At 39.5% G+C, this 11,985-nt stretch overlaps 1 protein-coding gene across 4 annotated transcripts in view; it reads left to right on the plus strand.

The window, feature by feature from the left end:
• Positions 1 to 11,985, plus strand: part of Elmo1 (engulfment and cell motility 1) — a 623,184-nt gene that overhangs the window by 188,025 nt on the left and 423,174 nt on the right. For all 4 annotated transcript variants that reach the window (XM_023713447.1, XM_023713448.1, XM_023713449.1 and 1 more), the window contains one exon: positions 7,065 to 7,115. In XM_023713447.1, the coding sequence (XP_023569215.1) occupies positions 7,065 to 7,115 (51 nt within the window). The remainder of the gene's footprint in view (positions 1 to 7,064; positions 7,116 to 11,985) is intronic.

Raw genomic sequence — 11,985 nt, forward strand, 5'->3', positions numbered from 1 at the left:
GCAGACACTTTTTAAATGTGTGGGACTCCATTTGTTTATTCTTGGTATTATTTCTTGTGCAATTTGGATTTGGTCCCAAAAGTCTTTGCCTATACTTATTCAAGAGTTTTATGTACTTCGTCTCTCAACAGATTATTTCTGTTTTGATATTTATACCTTTTGATCCATTTTGATTTCAGTTCAGTACGTGGTGAAAGAGATGGGGCTAGGCTCAGTCTTCAGCATGTAGGGAGCCATTTTCCCCAGCACCATTTGTTAAAGAACTTGTCTTTCCTTCATTGGCTCCATTGTGAAAGTTGTGCTATCTGAGTACGCTTAGATTTGTTTCTCCATATTCTATTCTGTTCCACTGATTCATGAGACTTTTCTTTCTGTTTTTTCATTTGGCAGTACCAGCTTGGTTTTAATTACTATAGCTTTTTAGTATAACTTAAAATACAGGATTGTGATGCCCCAGCCTCCAGAATTGTTCTCCAGAGTTATTTTCACTATTCTAGGTCTTTTCTGGTTCTACAGAAGAGAGACTTGTTTTCTATACTTCTATGAAGAATGCTATTGATCTTTTGATTGAGTCAACCTACATCACAGCTGTGGAAGTATATGGCCATTTTCATGATGTTTGTTCTTCCTATCCAGGAACAAGGGTTATCTTTCCATTTTCTGATGCCCTCTTTTATCTCTTTTTCAGAATACTGTAGTTTACCTTGTCAAGGTATTTTACTTCCTTGCTTAGTTTTAAATTATTTTATTTTTCTTGATGCTATTCTGAAAAGTACTGTTGTACAGGAATGCTACTGATGTTTGAGCATTGACTATTTCTTTCTATGCTACTGAATTTGGTTATTAGTTATAAGAATCTGGTGGCACTTTAAGGGTCTTCTGTGCAGAAAATCATGCTCTCTTCAAATAATGACATATCTTCTTTTCCTGTCTGTATCTGTGTCATTACTTTCTCTGTCTAATTACTCTGGCTACTGTTTCATGAACTATATTAAATATGATAGTGACAGAAGACATCCTTGTTTTATTCCTCAATTTAGAGGGCAAGCTGAAAGAAAGCTTGTCTCCATTTAATATGATGTTGGCTGTTGGATTTCCATAGATGAATTATCGTTTAAAAAGACCTTCTACTGCTGTTTTCTTTAAGGTTTCATCATGAATGGATGCTGGATATTATCAAGTGATTCTTCTGCATCTATTGAGATGATCATGTATTTTTTTCCCCTTGCTTCTGTTTATGAGGTGTATTACATTTATTATTTTATGTTGGTTTTTTAGCCATTCCAGCATCCCTGGAATGAATCCTGCTTGATCATGCAGTATGATCTTTTTGATGATTTTCTGTATTCTGTTTTCTAGTATAGTGGTACCTCGTTTCACAAACTTAATTCTTTGCGTGATCCTGAAGAAGATGGATGAATTGTTTGCAAAATACTTCTGAACCAAAGTACTTTACTGAGGATGTTTGCATCTATGTTTATTAGAGACTGGCTGTTAGACCCCCTTTTTGGTTGCATCATTTTTCTGCTTTTATTTTATTTTATTTATCAATACACAGTCTCGCTACACAGTTTAGACTCATAGTGGTCTTCCTGTCTCAGCCTCTCTAGTGCTGGGATTCCATGCATGCACCACCATACCCAGTTCTGGGCCAGCATGGCATGCTGTACCAGGGATGGAGCTCAGAACCTTGCGCTTGGCAGGCAGGTGCTTATGCTGCTGAGCTATCCTCCCAACACAAATGATTTTTTTTTTTCTCTCTTTCTTGGTACTGGGGAACAAACTCCGGACCTTGCACTTGTCAGGAAGGCACTTATGCCACTGAGCTATGTCCCTAGAATTTTTTTGCTTGTAGAATCCAGGTAATGCTTTCTTCCAGAATGACTGTGAGAGTACACTTCATTTTCAATTTCAATAAAGAGGATTTTTTAGGGGTATTGGCATTAGGGTTTCTCTAAAATTCTTGTACAGTTCAGCAATGAATCTGTTGAGATCTTGACTTTTTATTGACAGCTTTTTAAATTGATTCTTTAATTTCATAGATGATGCTGGATTTTTCAGGTTTTTTGCAGACTCCTAGTTTAGTTTTGATAGTTCATATATATCTGGAAATCTATCCATTTCTCCTGAATTTTCTATTTTGCTAGAGTACAACTTCTCAAATTAGTTACCAATGATCTTCTGGATTTTGGTGGCATCAGTTGTGATTTTACAGTTTCTCATTTCTGGTTGTGTTGGATTTTCTTCCCTTAGTTTGGTAAGATTGTCAAGGGTTTATCAATTTAGTTGTTTTTTATTTTTATTTTTATTATTATTTTTTTTAAGAAGCAACTGATTCATTGATTTTTGCATTTGTTTTTGTCCCTTAATTTTATTAATTTTTACTCTGATCTTTATAATTTTATTCCATGTACTAGTTTGAATTTGTGTTTTTGTTCCTGTTTTTCTAGGAGACTGAGTTGCATCCTTAGGTATTTATTTGAGATTAATGATTTCCTGATGCAAAAATTCACTACTATAAACTTCTCTCTAGGATTACTTTCACACTGGCAGTATCATTTGATTGTAGAAAATGTCTAATTTCTTCCTTAGTTTCATCTGTTACCCATCAATTATTCAAGAGAGTGTTCAGTTTCCAGGTGTTTTCATAGTTTCTGTGGCCTCTTTTGCCCCTGAATTTTAGTTTCAGTGTACTGTGATCTGATAAAATGCTTTTACTTAAGCATGCTTTATGGCTAGTATATAGTCTATTTTAGAGAAGGTCCAGTACTGATGAGAAGAATGTGTATTCTACTGTTGCTGGATGGAATACTCTGTACATATCTACTAAGTCTATAAATTATCATTGAATTCTGATTATTTCTTGGTTGATTGTGTGTGTGTGTGTGTGTGTGTCTGTGTGTGTGTGTGTGTGTGTGTGTGTGTCTGCCTGTGTGTGTGTGATTATTTCTTGGTTGATTGTGTGTGTGTGTGTGTGTAGTTCATCTGATTTGTGATAATACATTATTGAAGTCCCCCATTACAAATATATTAGTGTTTATCTGATTTTTCATGTCCATTAGTGTTTGTTTTTGAATTTAGGCATGCTGGTATTTGGTTCATATATGTTTATAATTCTTACCTCTTTCTGTTGAATTATTCCTTTGATCAATGTATGGTGACCTTCTTTGTCTCTCATGATCAGTTTTGACTTGAAACCCACTTCATCTGAAATTTGTTAAATATGGGTTTGGTTTCTTGATGCATTTTGCTTATTTTTTTCTTTCAATTGGGAAATTGAGACCATTCATGTACAGAGTTATTGCCAAACAGTACTGACTAGTTCTGGTCCTGACTATGTTTTCATGTTGCTCATTTTCTTATTTATTTCTTTTTTTTTTAGCTGCTCATCCTTCCAGGTGTATTCATTCTTTCTGACTCATCAGCATTGTTGGCTTTTTTATTTCTGTCTAGGATATCCTTGAGAATGTTTTTTTTTTTTTCTTTTTTATAATAGGAATTGAACTCAGGACCTTCCTTATTTCTTTTGTAAGTTTTGAAGGAAAATTATGCAGGATGGATAAATTGAGGTTTGAAGTTATCTTTCAGAGCTTGAAACATTTCACTCCAAGCCCTCTTGCTGTCTACCATGTTTACAACAGGGCTATAATTCATATGACTTAGTGCCAGGCAGCTGTGAACTACCAATGCTGCATGCATAACTGTCCCATCACACACTATAGTATAGTCCCATCACACACTATAGTATAGTCCCATGGGGGAGTACATGCTGCCTGATGGGACAGGTACACAGTCAGGCATGTAACACTACTGATTCTTTCTTTGTATGCCAGGAATTGAGCTCAGAATCTTAAGCTTGCAAGGTATGTGCTGTGCCACTGAGCTGGTTCAAGCAGGCAAGAATGTGTTAAAATTTGTGTTGAGAAGTATGCTATCATTCTGATAGGTTTGTGTTTATATGTGATTTGCTACCTTTCTATAACAGTTTTTAAAATTTTGTTTCTGTGATAGACTTCTGATACCTTTAGCATAAAATGGTGAGAAGAATTTCTTTTTTGGCTGTGTCTATTTGGGGCTCTATATGCCTCACTTATCTGTATGTTTATTTCTTTACACTTTGGTAAGTTTTCTTCCATTGTTTCTGTGAATAGGCTTTTTTATTCCATTTGTGCTGTCTTCTGAATTTTCACTTTCTTCAGTTACTCTTAGATTAGTTTTTTTTCTGTCATTTTATAGCTCTTGTAGTCATTTTTCATTTTCTCTTCTTGCTTTTAAGGTATCATTCAGCAGCTGGTCTTTGAAGGAATCACTATCTTCTAGCTCCAGAATTTTGTCCTTATGTAGCTTGCTTTTGGTGATCATACTTTCAATAGAATTTTTAATTTCCTAGATTGCTGATTGAATCCTTGTTATAGACTCTAATTCTTTACTATGGTGCTCATTTATGTTTGCATTGTTTTGTTTAGCTCAGCTAGCTTTTTATTAATGTTTTCTAAAAGTTCCTGGATCCTTGGATTACTTCCATAATCTTTTTAGTTATAGTTTCTGTGATCTTATTGAGTTCCTCTTTGATCTATTTTCTAAGCTGCTCTGTTATGATTTCAAGTAATTTCGGTGTATGACTTCTGCTCTTCCCCACCTCAGTGCCCACTGCATTGGCTTCTGGGGAGTTGGGAGTGTGGGGAGGGATTTTATTGTTTTGTCTTCTCATGTTTCTATTGCTTTTGTTATATTTTGTCAACATGTATATTGTAAAGTCTTGGTTTCCAGTACTGAACTCTCTTTAGTCACTTTTCAGTAATGTACTTTGGGCATGGCTTCCTGTAGTCTTTTGACTCAGTTCCAGGATCCAAACACATTGATTAATTTGCAAGGGTAGTGTGCTGTGTAATTGGCTCAACACTGATTTCACGTGGAATGTCTCCTGATAATTGTTAATGTCACAAAGGTAATCTGAATGTTATTTTACAAAGAACAATTATTCAACCTTAATATCATACACATTAGCTTCAGTAGTATCATACAAGACAAATTGGATATTAATATACCATAAGAACTAATTATGTAACAACTTTAATCCTAGAGAAAGGATCCATAGTTATGTTGTAAACATTAAGACAACAGAGGTATTGACTTAGAACTAATAGATACTAAATACCACAACTATATCTCTGCTAATATTAGAAAAGAATTCAACAGTAGTATTATGGAGTTAACTTTTCTGATTAATAAAGCTTTATGGTTGCATTCCCAAAGATATAGGGGTTTGGTATGGGAAATGCAAAAGAGAATATTTGAAACTTTAAATGATATATGAGGAAGAAGATTAAATAGAAAGTGGAAGAAAAAAGTTCTACGCAAAGTAAAATTTAAAAAGAAAAGTTGAAAGGGTGAAGAAAATTTTAAAAAAGGTTATAAGAAAAAGAGATAAGAAATAAGGAAACACAAATAAAAATTTACTATACCACAATAAACTGGTGAAGAGGAAAAAGGGAAAAGGAAAAAGAACAAAGAAAAGACAAAAACAATACACACACTCACTCCTCACCAGAAGAAAAAAAAAGAAAAATGTTTCTATGATTCTGAATGTATGGTTTTCTTTCAGGATCTACAATGTTAGGGCAGTGTCCAAGTCAAAGTATGTCCCTACTCCTGCTGGGAGAAAAAGAAAGCAGGCAGACACCAGGTCCTTGCTGGATGCAGGCACCAGCAGGCAATAAGATTAGGATGAAGGCAACAGTGCTACAATTTTCAAATCTAGAGTACCTGAGGCTGAGCCTGGCTGCTGGTGATAGGGGTGAGGCTTGTGTCCTTTAGCTCAAAGTCTTCAGGAGACTTTTTTCCAGCCTGCTGTCTGACTGCAGCTGACTCTTGTGGCTCTCTCTCACCCATTCACTATGGGACTGCAGCACTGTGAGCCTTGAAGTGAGGCTGTCCTGTGACCTCTAAGTTCCAAGGTTAAACAGCCAACCCATCCTGCCCAGCATGAATGGCAGCCAACCAAACCCGCTCCTCACGGTTGTGGTAGGCACTTGAATTGGAGTCATTCACCAGCTCTTTCCAGTGAAAGAACTCATGGGGGAGGAGAACCCCACCCTCTTCCTGCAGAGCACACCCCTGCAGGTTTGTCCTACCCCTGTATTTTCCCAAAGCCCTCTGGCATCCCCAGCTTTTATTTCATCTCTGCAGATTTGATCTCCCTTTCTGCAATCCATGAGCTAGGAGCACAGAGAAAATGCAGACTGTCTTCCCTTCTCTGTATGGTGTTTTGTCTTTTCAATTTCTCTGTAGGTTTTAATTTTCCTGTCAGATCATTTCTGATTTCTGGGGATTTTGTTATCTCTTGGGGATTTTATTATCTTTTTTTCCCCGAGTTGTTATTTTTCAGTTTCTGGATTCCCGATCTCACAAAGGCTGTTTTCATCTTGCCATTCTAACATTTCTCTATATAAATGTTGTTTTAAAAATATACCAGATGAAATGGCTCATACCTGTAATTGTAACACTCAGGAGACTGAGGCCAGAGTATCTTGAGTTTAGACAAGCTGGGGTCACATAGTGAGTTTAAGAACGGATTGGGCTACATCGTAAGACAGTATGTCCAAAAAAAGTCAAGTGTTGTGTGCATGCTTGTAATCGCAGCATTCAAGAAGCTGAGACAGGAAGATCACTGTAAGTTCAGGGTCAACCTGTGCTAGCTTTATATATTTATTTTCTTTCCAAGTTATTAGGTTGCCGAAGTAGAGCTCAAAGTTATAATCTTCCTGTTTCAGCTTCTCAGAGTGCTGGAATTACAGGTGCATGCCACTATAATTACATATTTGTTTGCTGTTTTTGGACCCATATGGGTTTACATTCACTTCCTCTGTGAGTTAAAATTAACACTTTTGGGACCCAAGTTAAAAATTCTTTGTAGAAACCATTGAAAGTGATTTTAATGAGAATGAGCTGAATCATAGGAATGTTTATTACACAGAGTACTACTAGATTGTATTTGCTTTTGTTCTCTTCTGTCACAAGCTTCTACTTGAGAACTTACCAGGACTTTTTTGTTTCTTTTCCAGAATCGCAATGAAATAAAAAACGGCACTATCCTTCGGTTAACCACATCTCCAGTAAGTTGATCTTCGTGTGTAACTTCCTAATAAGCTCTTTGCTTTTTTGCTCTGTTGTCAGTTATGGGATATGGGCTCCTGAGGGTGGCTTCAGTGTAAAACACTCTGTGGAATGTCCTCACCTGAAGATTTCCCATTAGCCCGAATGCTTTCACCCAGATTCCCACCCCGGAGGAGCAACACCGTGCCAAGTTCAGGGCAAGCCATCCTCTCTGAGGCCATGAATCTCATGAGTTGTGTGGGTGTGACTCTCAACAGCTCTGTTACATGTGAAAGAACTGGGCTATACTGACTGATTTAGCCCACTTATCCACCCATCCAGCCTACTCCATCTGAGTAAATTCAGAGGACAAACACAGCAGACCAGATCAGGACAGCCTGTTCCTTTCCTTTAAAGTCAGAGAGACAGAGAGGAAGAGGGAGAATATGAGTGTGTGTGTGTGTGAGAGAGAGAGAGAGAGAGAGAGAGAGAGAGAGAGAGAGAGAGAGAAAATATGTGTTCCCTAGTTTTGGTTGCCTATGATGATAATTTTTTAAAACTACAGCTCAAAACTATTGGCCTCTTGGGCTGTTTCCCTGGCAGCCAGTTGTAGATAAAACACCTCCCAGCCTCTGAATAAAAGCTGCTAAGCACGACACCACAGCATACTGACACCATGCTAGCTGTCTTGCTTATTTTGGTCTTTCTTACTTGCTCATACAGGCTCTGGATAGTGACATTAGCATATTTCGACTCTATTATTTCACAGTTCATTTTATTTTTGCTCCCCTAAAGAAAGTAAGCTACACAAAATTCACAAGTGTTACTATTTTCACACTGCCTGTGTGATGAAAACTGCATCTATCATTTCCAGTTTCCACTGAAGCCATGTGGAAGGCTAAAAATAATTTTTAAAAAACTAAGGGAAGCATCTGGCTAGAATTAAACTGTGGGTACTGTAACCACCACAAATTTTTCTTGTTGAAAATTATATTAAAAAGGCTTAAAAGCTCTTCAACATTTTACCCAATAACATCCTGAACCTTAACACAACGATGAGCTCAGAAGACCGAGCTACTGGGCTGGCGGAACTCTCTTTGGGTGCTGCCTCCGCCTCTTCCTGAAAATTATACTTTGTACTCAGTTTGCAGTGGCTCCATGATGCACTGAGCCCTTCTAGTCTGGTCTCCAGCTGATGTGAGTGTTTGACCCCTGGGAGGATGGTTTCATTTTTCTTTGTTTTCTACAATTTCTATTTATACTGCTGAAAGTACTCATCCATTTACTGGGCAAGAAGTAGACCCAGTCTTTTATATCCTCTTGGAATCAGGAAGGCCCAGCTTCATGAACTGGGCCTTCCCTAAAGCAAAGGAGCCCATGCCCTTTGTGGTTGGCAGGGACTCAGGACCAAAACTGCTACAAACTAAATCACCTGTTCAGGGAAACTGACGTGTTGCATGGGGCAGGATTTTTCAGCCTCCTCGGGTGAGGTGACTGATGCTGTGTTGTGAAGGTGTCACCAGGGGGAGGGGTAGCCTCTGCTCTGCAGGGAAGGAGCAGTCACATTCCCAGCTGGATGGATGGAGAGATGGGGGAGCTTTATCATTGGCTGGGACTACCTTACTTTTAGAGCCATGAGCTCCAAACCTAGATCCCCTGTAGAACTTTAAAAATGCTGATGTCTGGGCCTGACATGCAGTGGCCCAGGAGTCTGCATTTAGAGAAATTGACCTGTGTTTACCATTGCCGCGGGATCCAGAACTGGAAGTTATTGTATGCGGTACATGTGAGGCCTATAACCTTTATTCATTACTGGTAGATTTTTAAAATTATTTTGAGTTTAACTGTAGGGCACAGGTCATGTATGCTAACTCTTTCACATTTTAGCTACACGATAGAAATATATCTAAAAACTGTCTCTGTCCATCTGATAGAAAGTATTAGTGACTCAAACAGCCCAGCCAATGGTGTTATATTAGCTTTTAAAGTTCTTTTATCTGCTACAGTGAACCTTTCATGCCACCATATGAGAACTTACACACACACACACACATACACACACGCACACACATACACACTTCTTAGTATATAGCTATGCTGTTTTACCTCACATTTCCTTTTTTTGATTGATGAATTAATTTTTTTTATCTTCCTTTGCCAAACATTCTCTTCTGCATTGTTCCCTTAAGGAAGTAAAGTGTTAGTTTAAGAAGATCTGCACAGGGCTGGAGAGATGGCTCAGTGGTCTAAAGCACCTACTTAGAAGAAGCTTAGCAAAGCACAGGGTCCGCGGTTCAATTCCCCAGCACCACATGCCAGCCAGCCCCGCCCCCTGGTGGGCTGAGCTGGCCACACACACAAATAAATAAAATTAAAAAAAAAAAAAAAGAAGATCTGCACAAACACCCACCTAGCACTATTGAAGTCCTTGCACGTAGCAGCGCTGTGTCTTTAGACAGTCCTGTGACTATGTTAACAGGGCGTCTTTCTTTTTTCTTCTTTCTTCTTTTTTGTGGCACTGAGGATTGAACCCAGAGATGCTCTTCCATTGAGCTACATCCCCAACCCATTTTATTTTGCAAATTTTGAGGCTGGAGCTTGCTAAACTGCCTAGCCTTGGACTTGTGTTGCTCTTGCCTCAGCTTCTCGAGCATGTAGGGCTAGAGGTGTGGATCCGTTCCCAGTGTGGGTGATCCTTCTGTTATCTTTATCCATCTCAGGATATTATAAAAAATATAACCAGAGGACCAGGGGGCGGCTCATAAGTACTGCACTTGCCTAACAAGTACAAGGCCCTGAGTTAGAGGCCCAGCACCACTAAATAAGTCAATTCCCGCAGAGAGGAAACACATCCAAGGAGCAGGGGCACAGGTGGGTGAGCTGCGGAGCATTGCAGGAGTGGGGAACTTCCACTTGGGCAGTGCCTTTGTCTGCCTGCCAGGATCCTAAGTACAGAAGTCAAATCTGAGTCCACACTTTGTTACCATCTCACTACTGAGCAGCGCACAGTCTGCTGTTAGAATACAGATGCTATTTTCAGCGCCCTCCAGCCACACCCATGTCAGACATGCATCTTCTTTCAGCGTTGTGGATCGCCACCCAAGACTCCCTCCACCCAGGTGCGCATGCTCCTGGCACCCTGGTACTGCCCTGCCCCTTCATTCACAACAGGTGTGCTCATGCAAAAGGCTTTTGCATGAACCATTCCCTCTGCCCAGCACCCTTCCCTGCCCCAGTGTGGCTGGCTTCTTTTGAATCAAATCTCTGAAGGAAGGCCCTTTCCTAAGCTTCCTTGTTGCCGGAGGCCACCCTATCTACCAAAACAGTCATCAGTCACTGTCATATTTTAGATTTTGCCTTACCATGCATCAGTAGACTGCATAGTATTTAATTTTCTACTTCTAGTTTTTGTTTGTGTCACATGGCTTCTCACCATGTGACACAGCCCCAGGAAGAGCTAACCCCAGAAAGGGGGAAACTTCTTTGTGCAGAGTGCATCGTTCTGTCATCCCTGGGAGATGCAGGGTCCTGAGTGGAGGACAGCAGTGATCTCAGCAGGGGGTTGGAGACCACGGTATCCACAGTACCTGGGGCTTGGTTCCACATACAATTTGGGGGACCTCGCCTCAGATTTTAGAAACAACAAACAGTAGAGGGGGCCCTGGGGTCTGCTGTCAGAAGTCAAGCAGACCAGTCTCATACATGCAAGAACTGAGAGCCACAGTTCAGAGCTGGTCTTCTGCATCTGAAGCCCTGGCAGCACCTGAGCCTCAGCCCCAGCCCTGAGGAGCCATGGGACCTTGAGGCCCTTGCTTAGCCTTTCTACAATTCAGCCTCCTTTGTCATGTAAAGATAATGAAAGGATCTAACTTGTATGGTAGAAGGATCATGCAGATTAAGTTGTTTACTTCATAAAGATATTTAGAATAGCAGCTCATAGAATGTCATGCATGACAGCCATTTTTATCATTAATATTCACATCATTAATCATGCTAAAAGATAATGTTTCAGTACTTTCTGTCATAATCTGCATAGTAAATTTAGAGTTGCTACTTGCAAGATGTTCTTTTTGCAATTCAAAAGATTCGCTTGGGTTAACTGCCGTAAGACAATGTTCCATCCTTTTGGCATATCCATAGAAATATCCAAATTTTGAAATATACACTGAATTCTAAATATTCACTTGAAAATTTTGGAAAATGGCATATCTTTAAATAATTTCAAAAGACAAATTAATAATGCCTCACTTCTCTGCTCTCCCTTTAAAAAAAAAAAAAGTAGACTGCTGGGCGTGGTACACATTTGTATTCCCAGTATTCTGGAAGGATGAAGTGGAAGGATCGGAAGTTGGAGCCCAGCCTGAGCAATTTAGTGACTTTAAGGAAACCCTGTCACAGAATAAGAAAAATAAGAGCTAAAGATGTTATTTAAATAAAAAAAGAATGTTGCTTAGTCTGAAGGTGCTGGGTTCAGCTGCCAGTACCCTTCCCCCAAAATAGGCATTTAGAATTTGAGTGCCTTGTCAATCATTTGAGAATCAGTGAATCCTTAAGAAGCCTTCTCATAGGGCTGGCGAGATAGCTCAGCGGACTAAGCACTTGCTTTAGCAGGCACAGGATCAGGGTTTGATACCCAGTCCCACATCCTGTGCTGGCCCCACCCCTGGGGCACGTTGAGCGGAAAGGAGATGAGTCTGAGCATGATGGTGCACACCTGTAATCGCAGCTCTGGGGAGGCTGAAAAAAGGAGGATCAACACAAGCCTGAGCTGTGTAGTGAGACCTTGTACCAAGTATATGAATGAAAAATAAAACAAGAAGTCTTCTCATTTTCCTTGTTTTCCTGCGCCTTCCTTCGCCTCCTTTTCCACTTTCCAATGCACACTGTCTG

The sequence above is a fragment of the Octodon degus genome, unplaced genomic scaffold (genome assembly GCF_000260255.1).
Source record: "Octodon degus isolate 3935 unplaced genomic scaffold, OctDeg1.0 scaffold00031, whole genome shotgun sequence".
Taxonomy (NCBI): Eukaryota; Metazoa; Chordata; class Mammalia; order Rodentia; family Octodontidae; genus Octodon; species Octodon degus.